Genomic DNA, 18,055 nt, shown 5'->3' with positions numbered 1-18,055 from the left:
CAGAAGGACATTGATGCCTACGCAGCTGGGTTCCCCTGCTCCAACGAAAATGCTTCAACAACTTCTGTGGCTACTGCCTTGTCACACCGAGCAGGTCCTTGCTTCACCGCTGCTGTTCGATGCTTCGAGGTTTGTTAGGAAAATCCAAGATACAGCCTGGAGGCAGAAAAGCTCCCTGCAGGCAGAAAAACAGTGTGTTAAGTACCTATCTGGGAAGACAGACAGATTACCCTTGTCTCATCAGCTAAGTCTCAGTTCTTACTCTGGAGATGAATTTGGACCAATACATAAATAGAAAATAAATAGAAATCAATAAAAAGAAAAAAAAATAAAAGGAGGGGTGAGCAAAACAGCTGCAGACTTCTATGGAAACACACTTAAAAAATCAGTAAGATGGCAAAAGAGAAGGGCACAGCTCTTGGTTTTAGTTTCCTTTTCCCATCAAGTTTAATAGAGCCATATCACTTATTGTGCCTTTTTAAGTTTGTTTTGTAAATCAATTCCTTAAAAAGTCGATTTCTTCTAAATAATCCTTTCTACGTGGTTATATAAGTAGGAGTCTCTGGGCACAATTCAAAAAATGCTATTGATAGTAGTGCAGGATATAGGAAGCTGAACATACAATTTGGTTAAACAAAACCAGTGTAGATCTCAAGTCTGCAGACCCACACCCTGTTCCCAGGTGAGCTTGTTTCATCTTCATCCTCATTTTGGCCTCCTCCATTGAGACAGTGATGCTGTTCAGGGCACTGCCTGTTTCTTGTGGGCGTAAGCAGACCTAGAACAGAAAGGTCTTTGCTTTGGTTGGGCCTCAGAGTAATGTGGTACAAACTAAGCACAGCAGCAACGCTAGTCCCTGTTCCACAGTTTGCAGTTTCAGCAGAGAGCTCTAAATGTTGGCAAAAATGGAAGTAGAGGCACTTCTTCCAACTTTGTTACCTTAACTCGGGAAGTCATTGAAGAGTCGCCTGGTTTATATTTAATGTCAGGCCCATCCGTGCTACACGGCGTCATACACAGGTACATTATGCAGAAGTGCAGCTCTCTAAAAGCTTCTTCCCTTCAGCTGCGCAGCACTCTGCAGGCACCCCACGCCAGCTGGCACCCACTGTGGTGCGTAGCCCGTTTGTGAGGGCCCCTCGTGGGCCATCGTGCCTCAGCCTCATGCCTCAGCAAAGGAAAAGAAACCACCACATGGAGCAAAAAAGGTGGAGCAAAGAAACCACCACGAGGGTTTCTTTGCTCCATCCCTCTGCAGTGTCTCCTCAGCAGCACCGCCGTGGAGGCTCCCCAGGGATAACCCAGCGCATTCCCCCACACTGCTCTGTCTCTGGAACCGGTGGCCTGCAGCTCTGGTGAAGGAGGGCAACCCATAGGCCTCCCTGCTGGCCGTGGCCGTGCCCTCCGAGGGGTTGCTCGTGGCCCATGGGGCCGAGGCCCAAAAGGAGCATCTGCTGGGAGAGCCCTCAACCACCATGTCAGAGGGGAGGAGACCGGCTGCCAACTTGAAGAGTCCTCCTGCTTTGTTTCTTGTTTGGATCTCAAAAAGATTTAAAAGATTCCCACTGGGGCAGAGCGTTCTTGTGCATGGCGCCTGGGCGGCCGTTTCCCCCCACGATGGAGGCTGGGGCTGAGGCCTGCTGTGTTTGATGAAGAAAGGGAGGCCGTGGCGGGACCAGCCCCTCTCATGTTGTCCACACGGATGTGTTGCTGCAGCCTGCGCTCTCCTGGCTGCGGAGGCAGTGGCTGCAGGGGGAGATAAGGGTATTAACTTGGCACTACATGGGAAGGGGGAAGGATTTTTGCCATTTATTTATGAGGCCTCCTGCTGCTCTGGTCTGCAGGGCTGGCCCGCTCGCTGCGGTGCCCGCTCTGCCGGCTCCACAGTGCGAATCCGCTTCTTCCCCAGCCCTCGACTGCCAGCCAGCTGACTGGGGATGAGCTCCCAGACTGAAGCTTCCTGTTGTCTCTGCTTCCTTCACTTCCCTCCATGATAACAGGGTCCTGTTGCTTTCAACTGGTCCGTGGCCAAGCTATTTGCTTAAGACTGAAGAAGTCAGAAGGATAAAGCCACTGCCCAGATATAATACTGTTACTCTTATTTCAAGTTTTCTGAAGTTTAATGATAAGAATTTGTTCATTCCTATCAGATCAATGGAGAAAAAAAAATCCCAAAAGGTATTTCCTGATTTCAACTGAAGCAATTGCTATCTTGAGGCTATACCACCCACCAAAATATTTCTGCAGTACAAGGACTTTCTCAGAAGAAATGACACAGAATGCAATCCTACATATACTTACATAGTTACTCATTCTCCATAATCTTTCTTTATTCATAATGGTTGGTTAAAGCACTCTGATCATTCAGTTTTACATATGTAAGTGCTTGCTTCTGTAAACAAACTAGTCAGTTCTGGCATAATATAAAGGCAATCACACAAAGTCAGTCATGTAGATTAAGTCTATATAGGCCTGCAGTTAGCTTTTGGGATACAATTAAATAAACTAGAAAAACAAATGCAACCAGAAGTCTTCAGTCTGTGTTGGCAAAGAAACTTACTTAAAGTCTGTGTCTATAAGATAGTGTTTTACTCACCCTGTTCTTTTTGTGTGTGTATGCTTGTATCTTCATTTTCCCTCAACTCTCTTTTGACTCTGTCTTCTGCAGGTCATGAAAACTTACCACATGTATCATGCAGAGAGCATCAGTGCAGAAAGCAAGCTGAAGGAGGCAGAGAAGCAAGAAGAAAAACAGATTGGGAGGTCGGGAGACCCTGTCTTTCATATTCGACTAGAGGAAAGGCACCAGAGACGGAGCTCTGTGAAGAAGATTGAAAAAATGAAGGAAAAAGTAAACAGTGTTTTTGTTTTGCTTCATTTGAAGTAAATTCAACACGTTTCTGAAATTCTTTAGCATGATATTAGATAGAGGAGTCCAGATGGGAAATAAAATAAAATAAAAACATAATAATAGGTTACAGAAAACTTGTTTTATTTTCAGTTCAGAGAGAGGAATACTTGCTTCCCAGTAGAATTCTTATTATATGATTTGAAATAAAGTACTAAGTTACCTCCTTGTAGGATGTTTATTTTATATATAACAAGCTTCCATTAAGGACCTTTCTTGATAATAGGCCTATGTGCTTGAGTTGTTACTGGTTGGAGTATGTATCAAAAATGAAGTAGTTCAAATTAATTAATATACACTCTCTTTCTTAGCGTCAAGCAAAATATTCTGAAAACAAGCTGAAATCTATTAAAGCCCGTAACGAATACCTGCTGACCCTTGAAGCAACCAACGCTTCTGTTTTCAAGTATTATATTCATGACCTTTCGGATTTAATTGATGTAAGTAACACATTTGTTTTTAAGTTTGTTCTATTCAGAAATATTACGTATTTTTATTTTGCTTTTCATTTTCAAAGGGAAGATAAGTGGTATGAGTTGCCTACAGTGTGCTTATTATCTGTAATGTTCTATAGTATAACTAGGAAGTTTTCATTTAAGTTTTTTATTTCACAAAACAAGGTGTCAATAGGATGCTGAGCCTACTTCTTTAAAGTTACAACGTTATATTTCATCCCTAAGTGGCAAGAGAAAATAGCATTTCTGCAGTAAAAAAAAAGAAAAATACAAAATAAACTTTTTAAAAGGGCATATATTCATGGTATTTAACTCAAAATAAGGCATTTGACTATGTGTCTTCAAAATCATTGGTTTCATTCATTCAGTCATTCATAAATGTGCTGCTTGTAATTCCTGTTGCATACAGTTTGCAAAATAGATAGAATTGATTCAATATTCTGTATTGTCAACAGAACTTGTTACTGATGTTCAGTAAATTAATACTGCGAGGATATCTTAGGAGAATGAGGTGATGCAGTGATGTTGACTCACAACAGTCTTTGGTCTGCAGAATCTCTATTATTGGCGTTTTTACTTGACATGGAGAGAACGTCCTATAGTCAGCTGTGTCCCATGCTCTCTTTTTACATTGACCTCTTTTGATACAGAAAATATGGAGATAATAAGCACTGGTTCAATAATATTCATTCAGTAGTGATATAGTGTTAAATAAGTCAGTGGGTTTGTCCTAAGTATGAAACACTAGATATTTGCATATGCTTTCTACTACAGCAGTGGCATTTGTTATTTACAGCAGTAAACATTCACATACAATCATTCCTTTTGCACTGGTGAGATGTTCCTCACAAAGACAAGCTAACTAAGCTGTGGTTTGCTATGTGGCATAGATGCAGCATTTGACAAAAATATCTCTTGGCTGGAGAACAAAACCTTAATTAAAAAAATATTTCTTGAGGGGAATGGACTAGAACAGCTGCATAAGTCTGTTTTACTGAATTTTACTAAAATATTGACATTCATTTTTCTTTGTTATTTTTTCTTAAAACTTGCAAAATTGTGCTTGCTTTTGTTGTGATTTCTTTTCCTTTTTCATGCAATTTTTCCCTCCACAAGTTTTTGCTCCCTTTTTTTCTTGTTTCTTTCTCATATTTTTGTGTGCTTTCAGTTTTGCTGCTGTGCCCATGTCAGCATCTCCCTTTCCTTCTCTGTATCTGTCACTCTTCTCTCCTGGCTTATTGTGCTATATACAATCCCTCTCTAATCTACATCCACACATTTGCACATCCTGCTCCACCCATTTGTCCTGCCCAGGCAACATCTACCAGGTTCCTAATAGATAATCAGATAACAGAAAATAGATAAACAGAAATAGATAACAGAAAACTAAGGACAAGTAGCCATAGCTCATAGGTAGCACCCAAGTGAGAAGTTGTCCCAACCTATCAGATCATTTTTCAGGATGTTGCTTAAAGGCTCTAGGTTTTGTAGCTTTTATATGGGGCATGTCTGGATGGATGGATGGATGGATGGATGGATGGATGGATGGATGGATGGATGGATGGATGGATGAAAGGAAGGAAGGAGGCAAGGAAGGAAAGAAGGAAGGAGTCTCTGGAAATACGTTGACTGGGTCTTCTATCTACTATTTCGTGACTCACATTTGTACTGAGAAAAGTGTCTCCAGCGTGTGTTTCTCTTTGGTCAAAACAGTCTCAGGCTGTTTCAGCCATCCCTAGTGTCCACAGAACTTTCCTTAGCAGGGAGAGCTGGCAGGAGGAGCCAAGGCCCAGAAGCTTCTTCAACAACTCTTAAACAACAAGAAAAAACTCGGTGGAGTTAGTGCTTGAAAAGGTATTTGCACAGCCATGAAGACTGGAATTTTGTAGGCTGTAGAAATTTTGTAGAAATTCTACAAAATGCAGTAGTGCAGTAAAAGGATAACTACTTAGAGTGCTTTTTTTTTCAAGCAGTGGATTAGCATAGGTAATAACAAATTCTTTTGGCAAAATGGCTTTAGAAATGACTCTTCTCTGAGGAATTTAAATGGAAGATCTAGAAATCACATTTTTGTACAAGCTGGCTGTAAACATGTGTAAGCAGAATTTGCTTCAGAGCCAACTTAATCCAATTGCGGAATTGTTTAAATGAAGTGTCTTTCAGGCAGTTGTATTTAATCAGAATATTCTGTGAAATCACTGGTATCTAGACAGAGTGTTTACTACTTGACGAAGGAAACAGTTTTTGTAAATCCTAGAGTCTTGGCAAGATTTGGGGGTTATATCATTGGAATGTGAGACACGCTTCCCACTGTCCATATGTTGCAACAAGCCAGACATCTCGTTCTGTAAATCTGTTAATGGAATGGTGCAGTCGTGAGTTTGCAGAGCGTGGGGGGTGATTTCCTTCTTTACCTTCTGCACTTTGTCCCCAGCTGCCTCCCTTTCCGTGCTTTCCTAATCTTTTTCTCTTTGCTTATCACAGAATCCCAGGATGGCTGAGGTTGGAAGGGACCTCTAGAGATCATCTAGCCCAACCCCCTGCTCCAGCAGGGACACCCAGAGCACGGGGCACAGGGYGGCATCCAGGCGGGTTTGGAAGATCTCCAGAGAAGGAGACTCCACAGCCTCCCTGGGCAGCCTGTTCAGGGCTCTGACACCCTCAAGGAAAGAAGTTCTTCCTCCCATGGAAATGGAACTTCCTGTGCTGCAGTTTGTGCCCACTCTCTCTTGCCCTATCTCTGCCCACTAAAAAGAGTCTGGCCCCATCCTCTTGACACCCTCCCTTGAGGCATTTAAACACACTGAGAACATCCCTTCCTGGCCTTCTCTTCCTTAGGCAAAACAGGCCCAGCTCTCTCAGCCTCCCCTCACAGCAGAGATGCTACAGCCCCTAATGCCTGCAACTGAATGGATTCCTGTGTTATTGATAAATATATCTGATGAAAATGCAGAAAAATGTATGGAGGAGTGCAGTAAGCTGTTCAGTGTACTGGCCTGTGTTTGCAACAGTATTGGAGAGGATCATGAAATATTTTTGTAACCAACAGCTGTTTATAGTTTTTTCATTTGGATTCTACTGCAGCTGGATTTGTCAGGCTACCATGGAAAATCCTGAATTGCAGTTCCTGAACTTCATCTGAACTGTTCAATTCACTCATTTCATTAACAAAGGCTCTGCTCTTTTGACTTAAAATGATGATGTGTTGGTCATAATCTTAAACCCTTGTGATAAAAGCAAGATAAAAAATATTGCTGCAGTCTTAGCTCGGTCTTTTAATGCGCTTGGTGAGCTGAGGTTTTGGAGTAACCTTTGCCAAGAAGCAGTGGGATAAACATTATTTGGTGTGGATAGCCTATTTCTGTGCTCGGCATATTTGAAGCAGGGGAATTTGGATTTTCTGTTGAATGGGATATTTATTCTCTGTTGAATATACAGCAGGCTCTAGTTCTAGTGAAGGACAAAATTAGTTTTTCCTTTATTTGCATAAAGCAAAAGGTAATGAAGAAATTTTTTAACTAAATTAAATAATCTTTATGTAGTATGTAGAAAATCACTTGAAAATTCTGGCGAGTGATGGAGTAAATGCTGCCTGCTAATCTGTTATTAACAACATCTGACCTTATGGCGCACATTATAATTCAGTTATTTGAAGGTTTCTATGTAATTGAGATTACTAGATTTATCTGGACATAAGAGGAAGGCAGAGACCTTTTTTTTGACTCACTGTGTACTCATGATCTGAAGGTAAATGCTCAGAAGTTGTGATCAAGTCGGATTTGACAGTAGTTCCACTACTGGAATCGATACAGTATTTAGATGCTGATCTTTCTTAGAGTGGTATTTCTGACTCTCTAATTGCAGTCTGTAGTAATGCATTGTGTGGTGACAAGTTGGAGAACATGAGGCTGTTGTGAGCTTGATTCATTCTGTAAGGTGCTTTGTTAATCTTTCATGGAACCAAGCTTAAAACGACGCTGGAGTGCATGCAGCTCACGCTCTTTATTACGTAAGTCCTCATAAATATGGTATATACAGCCAGGGCCCTTTGATTCAAATGTTACTGTCGATGTAACAGGGATGATTAGAAAGTGACTTATTAGAGGTTAGCACTTTTTTATGAATTTCTCTTTTTGCTGGCATTACAATTTTATTATTATTCATGAAATGAAATGAGCAGCTTGGTTGTTTCATTGAAGCTCTGTGCTAAGCACTGCAGCTTTTTTTTTTTTTTTTTCAAGCCTAAATATACTCTGGGGTGCAATAAAGACAGTAAATGCTCTTGAGACTGCTTCGGATTTAATTCCAAATAAGAATAAAATGCAAATTACAAAATTAATTTTTCACACATATCCCAAACGCATCACTCATCTCCCTCTACTTTGCCCAAGCAGAAGTCTTTATGAAGCTGGGAATGCAATAAAGCACCTAGGCCAAGACTTCATTCCCTCATTTTTCATCTTGCAAGTCTTATTGCACCACCTGACATCTCATCTCCCAGCCCTGGGATAGACAGCAGGTTTCATTAGGCTTCCAAGCTGAACGTGCCAGAACGTGCTGATGAATGAACCCCACAGATCCGTATTTGTTTGGGCTGTGGTTTCTCTTTTCACCTTACAAATCTCCTTACAAATATACAAGTTTCCCTGGCAGTCACAGAGGTGTGTGTGTTCGTGTGCATGTGCATGTACATGTGCATGTGCATATGTGGGTACTTCTTGTGAGCCTGAGGTGCTGGAGCTTTTCCTGTGCTCCAATGCACGTTGTGGGGACAGCAAGGTAGGGGCCGTGAATTATGATTTTGATCATAAAATGGACAAATGCCCCAAGTGCTGCCTCCATTCTCTTACCATTCCTACCTATCACAGATTAAAACAGGGCCCTTCTCCACAGTGAATAGCCATGAGGTGGTAAGAGCCATTCCCGGGTTAAGAATATTTATGCCTGCAAATTTTGGAGCAAGAGAATTATATTTCTGCAGAAGCAAGAGTAATAATATGGTTAGGAGTTTTTTTCTTTTGCCTTTAAATCAGATTTTATTTCTACACATAATTGTGAAGCAAAAATCCCAATCCCAGCATTTTCAATTCCCTTCAAGGAGCCACTGTGGTGAATGCATTCACTGAGCCTTCTGGGTTTAGTTCCTGCCTCCTTTGCAGGCATTAAGGTTACTAAGAAATGCCTTGCTCTGGCAAGACTCCCTGCGTCCCTGAGGAGCCCTGGAGCCTGGCTGCGAAGCTGTGTTTGTCACCCTGCACCCCAGGTGATGACCGTGACGTCCATCCACCCTGGAGCAGGTGACAGCCACGGAGCAGAGGAGGGCTCAAGCAGTGACGTTCTCCAGTGTCACGGCAGAAAGGCAGCGACCTCCTACTCCCACTTGCCTAAAGCTGCATCAGGACCCATGTGTCCCTAACTGAAATCAATCGGCTTCTGTTTGTTCTCTGCTCCAAAATCCAGGCTCTAGGTGCCCGGAGTTTTTAACACACGAGTACTTGGCCGCTCCAAGCGTTACCCTCTATTTCTTATTTCCTCTCAGCTTAATCTTCTGTGAGGTCTTTCCAAAGCTAATGCACGTGAAATGGAACAGCTGCCCCGATCCACTTTCTTATCATCACTTTTAGTCTGTCTTTTTCATCCCAGATAGTGAATTAAATGTGAGATCTGGTTTGACATGGAACAAGAGAAAGATACCGAGAGAATTTTCCTTTTAGAAACATGTGCAAACAATTTTACTTTTTTTTTTTTTTTTTTTTAAGGCTGGAGAGCTTTGAAATATGGATGTGCTTAAGTATAGAGGTTGAGTGATTGTTTTAGTAAGTGTAACACAAATTCCCATTGTATAAATACCAAAGAGAGAGGTTAAGCTGTGTGCGTTTGATAGAACATGACATCTATTTTTCCCCCTTTTTTCTTCTCTGGTAGATTTTAACTGGTTCAAGAGCTGGTTTGGGGTGGATATTCCCAGCAGCAGCAGCAGCACTGAGCTGCAGTGCCCTCCAAGGCTGAAAGCCACTGCTGATCAAAATAGTTTTGCCATCAGTATTGCAGATAGAACAGCCCTCTGTTGTCACGCTAAAAAGGGCAACCTGATCACTAGTGTTTGATGAAATTAAATGTACAGCAAGGTGTGAGCGGTTTGTTTCTCTCCCCATAGAAACTTAGAAGAGAGATAGTTAGAAGGAGAAGGAGAAGCGTAGAGGGAGAACATAGGAGCTCTTCTCCCCGCAGCTGGTTGCTCGCTGTGACCCAGGTTGAGTGGGGCCTAAAAGCCCCGTTGAGAGTGGGATGTTTTGTGTGCAGCTGCTAGCAGAGCAGGAGGCCGGCGCTCGTCCTGCCTCTGGGCAGGGAAGCCCCCCGAGCAGCCCCGAGGATGCCCTTGGCTGCATCATGTGGGGGGATCAGGCAAACAATCCCTGGGTGCGCTCCCAGTATGCCATTTGGAGGGTATCTACAGCTGTTCCTCTAAAATATTAACAGCTCATGAATAATGCAGGCCAAGGGGTGTTTAAAATTCAAGAACACGCTCAACTTTACATTTTACCCATTAGATTTCAATTAGATTTCACATACATTTCAGTGTTATTCTCACCCCTAGGAAAAAAAAATCATAAATTATGACTTCCTGCATTTCGTAACATGATGTACATTGCTGGCTCTGTCAGAGCAAGGGGAATAAGGTGTATACAGCAAATACATTGTGCTGTCAGGGGAAGGATGTTAAGCAATTCTCATTAAATCAAAAAGCATCTCATTAGGGTCCCTAACAAGAGAGGCAAGTCTTTTGTTGGTTTTTTGTTTGGGTTAAGGCAGGAATGTTTTCAGCTTGGTGCTACCCCTGACTTAGAGGGCAATGATCTCTCAGACTGGCTCCTCAGACATGATCTGAGGCTTAGCTATGACAGTAGTACTGAAAAGACTGCTTCTCTGTGGAGCCCCAGACCTTCTTGTGCAAATGTGGCAGCTGCACATCTGTATCTTACATATAAATGTATATGCCTTTCCGTACCTGTACACCTCATCTGTCTTCTAACCTTGGATCTGTCCCTGGATCTGCACTTCTCCTTTTGTCGACAGACTGAGGATACTAAGATACTTACGTCTTGATGCCAATATTGCATTTTGATTTACAAAGTATTTTGTAAAATATTTTGAAGATTAAAAAAGTGTGGACAGAAAGTTATAATGATAACTTGTGGTTTGGGGTGTTAGTTTGGAGTTCCCACCTTTTAGTTTACTTTTTTCTTCTTTTGTTGTGTTATTAGTGTTGTGATCTCGGGTACCACGCGAGTCTGAACAGAGCGCTGAGGACCTACCTCTCTGCAGAGTATAACCTTGAAACCTCCAGGCATGAGGGCCTTGACATCATTGAAAATGCAGTTGACAGCTTGGAGCCACGAAGTGACAAGCAGAGGTTCATGGAGATGTACCCCACTGCCTTCTGCCCACCCATGAAATTCGAGTTCCAGTCTCATATGGGTGATGAGGTCTGTAGTTAGTGACAAATGCAGGGAACCCCATGGTGACTGTTTCTGTGTCTATACACAAAGGAGCTTTCCTTGGCCTGAAATTCCATTTATTTTCAGCATTATATAGATGTTATCCCCTTTTATAAGGAGTTTGGTAAAAGCTACCCAAAAACAAACAGATCAGCAACAAGGTTTTGCAAAACTGGCAGCCAGTCTCCATACTGAGCTGCTCGAGAATTTCAGCAATGTTTCACACCCTTCTCTTTTGCCCCATAACCCATGGCCAGCCCAGTACTAGTGTAGGTAGTGACTTGACATCTTCGCTACCTGCCACAGCCCCAGCAGAGCTTGTGGGAGCGATTGGAGAGCAGCTGCAAGCTGCTCCAAATGGTGCTCACTGAGATGCAGCCTTCTCCCCTTCTTCCTCCCCCACGTTATCGTCGTCCTCTGCTGTGCCAAGGGCCTGTACAAAACAGCACACAGAATCACTTGGGTATACTTTTATTAAAGGTAACTACAGAGTTTTCATTACAAAGCAGCCGTACAACAAGGCTGTGCTCTGTAGCCACAGGATGTGGTGTGTAGTTCCCTGTCTTGTAACATTTAAGTGCTTTGAGTGTATATAGACATATTTCATTGTCTGCTCTGTTACATTTTAATAGCTTTGGTGGGAACTCACCTAGTTTTACAAAGAGCAACCCAAGATGGTGGATTTTTCTTTCTTTGCATCTTACACCTCTTTTCGATTCTTTGTTAGGTTTGTCAGGTCACTGCCCAGCAAGCTGTGCAAGCAGAGCTCATGCTTAGGTATCAGCAGCTGCAGTCACGACTGGCTACGCTCAAAATTGAAAACGAGGAGGTAAGACCCGTGTCTGCTCCAGCTGTGCCTTGGGCACCGTTTTCAGCTGTGCATCGGGCACTGCAGGGTGCTGCAGGGTTCTCTGCCTGGTCAGAAGATACAAAGTACAGTGAAATGGCTTCAATCTGTGTGAGCTATTTTAATTTTGCAACTCAAATCCTGGCAAATTTGCTAAGTTGGAAGCATAAAAGAAAAAGCTCTTTATACACCCTTGCCTTTCCTGATAGGTGGAGACATTTCAGGGGATGTAAATCAGGGCAGGATTTGGCATGCAGTAAGTGTGGCTTTGTTTGCCCAAGTCATGTATAGAATAGAAGCAGAACAAAACACCAACATATGTTGGTTTCACATGGCCTTTGTTCTTTCAGGAAAGATTTGAGATCTTTCATTTTCAAGTGGTGAAAACATAAGTATATTTGCATGCTTTTATACTCCGTCTGCCTTTTTTTTTCACTCTGTGTTCAAACTTTTATTTATCAATTCAATTCTGGGAAAACAAACCAGTTGTGTAAATATATTTCAACTCAGAGAGCAAACCTTAGTCTTTTTTAGCTAACACTTGTATTCATTTAATCCACATGAGTTGTGTAATAAGTTGAATTTTAAAGGAAGCTCTTATGTTCTAGATGATATGTACTTTGTAAAACCAAGTAATGTTTGGTTGCATACAATCAAGTACGAATTCTCTTTCAGATTGTTGAAATTACTGTATTGTCCTCATAGCTGCTCAGTCCAGTTTTAGGAAACAATTGAGTGGGGAAGACTTGAAACGATGATTTTTTCCTTCATTCATTCACTTGTCCATCAGCAAAATGTACTGCTTGAAACCCACTTATGCTAGCTTAGAACTTAACTGTGAAGGTCACTGGCTGTATAGAGCTTCCTTTGCACCCACCTTCGTGGACCTGATAAATATGGAAAGCCTTAGATTCTGCAAATACCTTTTTTATGTATTCATGTCTCTGTTAGAAGATTAAATCTGCATCAGATATATGTGCACGTAGCAGGACAAAATTACTGCTGCCCCAGCTTGCTACAAATGGTCAAATGTATTGAATGTGGAGAATTTCCTGCGATACTAAAGAAAGAGCAAATGACATCAGGTGTCACTGGGGTCCAAGTTTCTGGAAGTCTGGCAAGTTGTTCAGTTGGTTCTTGCACTACGTACAGAGACCTCCACAAAAACCCTGATGTAGCCAACTACCCACAGGTAGTGTGTGAGTGTCTGTGCGAGTGCTTTACTTACCCAAAGCACTGAATTTCCATAGTCTCTTTTTAGGGGAAGGTAGATCCTCACCTGAATATAGACATTTAGGAAGTCCATCATTTACCTGTCCGTATGCTCACCATACAGAATTCTGTATTTGACAGAAATTACAGTGAACGCTTGCTAGGCAATATATTTTGAAGTTTTGTGATACAAAAGCCACAGAGTTATTGTCTTCTGGGCCTACCCTCTACTCCATCCCCAAATTGCTACTTCTGAAGGGCAAAGGAATTCAGACCATCTTTTGTGGTAGCTGAGTCAAAATCTGCTGTGCTTTCAGCTAGAGCTATTTATAAACGGTAGTAGTGAAAGCCTGTCATGGGAATTACTCACCTAGTAAAATAAAGTGCTTTTTCTTTATAAAGAACAGAAAAGCTACACTGTTCCCTGTCCTCTACTCTAGCAGCAAAGGCAGGCTGTATAGTGGGCACAAATTGCACTTTTATCCATTTTAAGGTAGTGTAAAAGGTTCTCCATTTAAATGAGAACCCATTCCTCTGTTAAAATATACATGTGATTTCCTTGTTTCTTTGGCGTACTTTTTTAGATTAGAATTTTTCTCGTTCTGTTTTATATCATGAATGCCCAGCTCCAAATGCTAATGTCCATTAGACCTGTACACTAGTCTTTCTAAAACTGTCTAAATTCAGAAAAGAGCTCTAGGAGATGGAAGATGGCAAAGACAAAAGAGTTTCTGACATGTGAGCACAAGGGCATGGAGGGGAAATGCTGACAGGCCTGAGAAGGAAGCTTTCCCACGCTGGAGGTGTGTGTGGAAGTGCATGTAATTCTGAGAGTCTCTCTGCTAGAGACCCTTCCAGCAGAGCTTGGAGGTAAATCCCATCCTCATGGATCTTGACAGTTACTTCTGCTCCCCTGTGGAGACACTGCCTCCATGCCCTGGTTTCCACTGCGAGTGTCCACGCTCTGCAGCTCATAGGAAGGGGTGTCACCTGCTCGTTCCGCAGCCCTGTCCTCCAGCTGCACTTCTGCTCTCTGAACACCTCTACTCACATGGATGTTTCCCATGGAAGAATGGACAGCCACATCCTCAGAGGTGCCTCTGTTCAGCCATAGCCACATCTGGAGATTTGACCATTCAGAGCAGCGTATCTGCTCTGCCTGTTGTCCCAAGTCACAGGGACCATAACCATTCTAATTTCAAGAAGCAAGTGCCTGAGACTGCCATACAGGCAACACAAGAGCACATCCATGTTTGTGAGCTGCACCACAGTAAAGCAGAGAACTAAACATAATATCTACTGATGTTATTCTTCATTAATATATAGAGAGATCTGATCTAGTGGACCCCGTTTTTCAAATTAATGCATCAGAGTAGAAGAGTGTGCCAGAGGATTCATTTGAGTAGGGAGCTTCTGTTCTAAGCTGTTCTAGTATCTACTTATCTTCCCATTTGATAAACTGTGCTTTTTGACACCAGGTTAAAAAAACCACGGAGGCCACTTTGCAGACAATACAAGACATGGTCACCATCGAGGACTACGATGTGTCCGAGTGTTTCCAGCACAGCCGCTCCACCGAGTCCGTGAAGTCGACGGTCTCGGAGACGTACCTGAGTAAGCCCAGCATTGCCAAGAGAAGAGCTAACCAGCAGGAAACGGAGCAGTTCTATTTCATGGTATGTTGGTTGCTTCCTCATCCATGAGGCACAGGCCAGACACCTGAAGTGAATGTTATGCAGAAGTTCCTGGAATTTAGGTCACGTACGTAGTAATAGCTTGGTCTTCATCTCTGCAGAAATTCAGAGAATATCTGGAAGGCAGTAATCTCATCACAAAGCTTCAAGCAAAGCACGACTTGCTGCAGAGGACGCTCGGAGAAGGTAAATATCTCACAGTAAAGTGAAAAGTCATTTGAAGCCATATAGTGAATATCTCGGAGATTTGGAGGAGAAGATTAAAGCTTACTTGTCCAGTAAGCAGAGGGCTGTTTGTTTTTACCAGTCATAGTTTCGGTGCAATGGTAAGACTGTGTGCTACGAGTTGGTTTTATTTCCTCCACAGATATTCATATCCACTGTGCAAACATTTAGACAAGTGACTTTATCTGGAAATGGAGCTATTGAGTGAAAAATCTCAGTTCTGAAATGAAAGCTGACATAGCCTGTGTAGGCTGATTACAGTGCTGTGCCAAATGCTTTGCTCTTCCCGGTGATCCCTGTTGTCTTTAGGTCTTTTTTTAAGAGGTGAAGAAAGTGATTATTTTAACATGGTAGATTATCCAGGACCAATCTCTTGCCCTGGATTTGCTGCTGCAGCTTTCCTGACGTGCAGATGTGAATGGCCTTCTTGCAGCCTAGCTCCTCAGAGGAGTAGTTATGAGAGATAAAAGGTGAAAACCTAACCTCACCAATGCTGGGATTCTGCAAAGTATTTACTTACAGAATGAGTAGGAGCTTGATTATCACTATTTCACAGGAAACTTTTTTTACCTCATCCATTGTCCTAGTTGCTCTCCCTGATTTTTAGTAATGCATTTTTAAGTATAAATTGACTTAGCGGATGCCCGTGATCCAATGAACTGAAGCTGAATGGCAACACTAGTGAGTCAGCCCCTATGTGCAGTTCCAGCCAGTCTCTTACTGATCTTCACTTCCTCATGGACCCAGAGGAAAAGCAGATTCATACTTGCCTTGAGCACTAGCCACACAGCATGTTATAGTCTGGAGAGGAAGTGAATTACACAATAGAGTAAAAAATCCCCTCCTGAAGATTAAGGACTGCATGTAATTCATAGTTCTGATTAAAGAAAGCAGACGTTCTCTAAAGAGCAATAGGATATGGCAATTTATTTTCCTTTTAGTGCCAAAAACCTGGTGTTAATCAAATCTTTCCTTACTTTCAATACAAAAGACACAAATCCAGTTGTGGAGGTGGCTAAACAGCCATTAACACTTATGTGACTGTGATCCAAAGCCCTAGTTCAGACAGTGACTGCAGTTGGGGGATGAGAAATAAGCTGTGTTTTACTGAAGGGCTGGACTCTAGAAGTTGGTAACTGCTTTTAAGCAGCTTACTGCATTATCTGCTTTTTGGTGGAAGTTTTCATATAATAGGTTTCTTTTTTAAATGTGTGTGTTGAGCAGTTTATTCCTGCAAAGCAACATGCAGTTGTGTTAGTCAAAACTGAGGACATTTTTCCTCCAAATATTTAGAGAAAATGTATTTGGAAAAATAAAGTAAATGTTTGTTATTTGGAAGCTCAGTAAAATACGTTTTCATGGAGCAAAGGGAAAAATAAAAAAAAGCAACAGAATCCTTTGCCTAGTGCATATTGGAAAGAAACAAAAGGAGAAGTGTATCAAAGGAAAATCAAAGAGAAACTCCTCAGCAGGATGACCGAAGTGATAAATTGCCATCAGAGTCTGGGTTATTCTGGGTTATTGAGCTCAGGCAGGTTTGGACCATTCTGCTTGAAGACCTTCCTTTGACCCTGAGCCCTTGATCTATTTTGCCCTTAGTTTTGGCACGTGGTTGGTGTGTCATCACACCATGGCACATAGAAATAATGCCCCAAATCTCTGCATACAGTTTCAGGGTGGTGATCAGAAGCAAAAACCGTCATTCTTGCAGATTAAGAAGTTCCAGTGCCCCATTTTATTGAGGAAGCGTGTGGTGCATTACAGTGCAGAATCTTAGAAGGAAGGCCTGGGTTCTGTGCATGCCTTGGATGGAGATGGCTGAAAGAGTATTGTTGAAGTGGAATTAGGAACATTATTGCTGTAGCTGATATAGAAATGAATTTATAGGAAATGATCTTAACCCCAGCTCCCCCAAACTGCCGTTTCTGGCGCCTTTCATGTCAGCAAGACAACAACACATCAAATCACACAGGGTATTGTATTAAATAACATAGCGGGAGAACGGAGAGAAGAGAAAGGCAAGGAAGGGGTGGCTGAACAGTGAGGTTTTTCTCTGGCACCCTCCCTTGCTTTTATCTCATCATCTCGCTCCTTGCTGTGCAGATCATGACAGGATGATGTAAGCCCAAGCCGTGGGGCGCGAGGTTAAGGGTTACGCAGTCGTTCCTCATGACTTCAATAGGAGCAAGGCCCTCCCTGGGCCCCTGTCCCCGGCAGCGGGAAGCGGCTGTGCGGTAATTGGGGATCCAAGGGAAGTGAGAGGGTGGATCGAGACGGCCTCCCTCTTCAGAAGTGCCCAGTTGAGGTTCTCGGAAGCAGCAGGGAAGGGGTAAGAAAGTGCAGGCAGAGCCATCTTCCAGAAGACAGCCTTAGCAAGCAGTGAACAGCATTTTGGTGAAGTATGTTGGATACTTGGCAGTCAGGATTGTTCTCCAAAGAATTCTATGGGTGCAACTTGAATGGATCTCAAACAAGTCTGGTGTAAGGATGTAGGTGGCATAAATCCGGTTTTCAGTGTGATTCCCAAAATATGGGTGGCATTTGGATCCTGCTCCACTTGATCACCTGTGTACTGCAGTCCACTTCTGTTCATGGACAGAGGCAGATGGATTAAATGCTGTATGCTGCATATGCATCTGCAGTTCGGGAAAGCTAAATGAGAAATACTCAAAGGATAGTGATGCTAAACATAGGACATACAGTGATTGCCATTTGAATTCAAACCCAAAGCTCCTGTGTTACAAGGAGGCAAGAGGAAAGGTAAGAAAGCTAAGAGAAAGTTGTCAAATAAATTGTTGGTTTTCCAGGTGAGTTTTGCCCTGCTCTGCTATATATCAGAGGCATAGTTAAATCCCAAACCTGGAATTCTTAACATTGTTTCTATGCTTTCCCAGCATTCATTATTGAGATTCTTAATCTCAGTGAATTTCCCCCCCCTTTTTTTTTTTCTTTTTTTGAGTAGGGAGAAGGAAGTTGCTGACTTAGCCTCTCCAGGTCATGCACATTACACACTCTTGTTTTGTTCCCTCTTTTCACCTCTCTACAATACATTTCAGCACTCTTTGTAGGTCTTACTAATGCCAGATTTTCTTCCCAAACCTTGTTCCTTGTTTCACTATTTGCAGCTCCACACCCTTCTGATACTGCAAGATACATTTTCAGTGGAGGGTTTTCAGTACAGTGCAGTATTTCAGGTGCAACTGGATATTGCCACG

The 18,055-nt window shown here is 42.4% G+C and overlaps 1 protein-coding gene across 1 annotated transcript in view; it reads left to right on the top strand.

The window, feature by feature from the left end:
- The window catches only part of SRGAP1 (SLIT-ROBO Rho GTPase activating protein 1), a 126,172-nt gene that overhangs the window by 75,167 nt on the left and 32,950 nt on the right, over window positions 1-18,055 (top strand). The window contains exons 5-10 of the mRNA XM_026039796.1: window positions 2,669-2,851; window positions 3,220-3,348; window positions 10,629-10,850; window positions 11,590-11,691; window positions 14,400-14,597; window positions 14,717-14,801. Coding sequence (XP_025895581.1) covers window positions 2,669-2,851; window positions 3,220-3,348; window positions 10,629-10,850; window positions 11,590-11,691; window positions 14,400-14,597; window positions 14,717-14,801 — 919 coding nt within the window. The remainder of the gene's footprint in view (window positions 1-2,668; window positions 2,852-3,219; window positions 3,349-10,628; window positions 10,851-11,589; window positions 11,692-14,399; window positions 14,598-14,716; window positions 14,802-18,055) is intronic.

This window comes from Nothoprocta perdicaria, unplaced genomic scaffold (genome assembly GCF_003342845.1).
Source record: "Nothoprocta perdicaria isolate Ctin4 unplaced genomic scaffold, notPer1 scaffold_240, whole genome shotgun sequence".
NCBI classification, from domain to species: Eukaryota; Metazoa; Chordata; class Aves; order Tinamiformes; family Tinamidae; genus Nothoprocta; species Nothoprocta perdicaria.
This window is presented reverse-complemented; position numbering and strand designations above follow the sequence as displayed.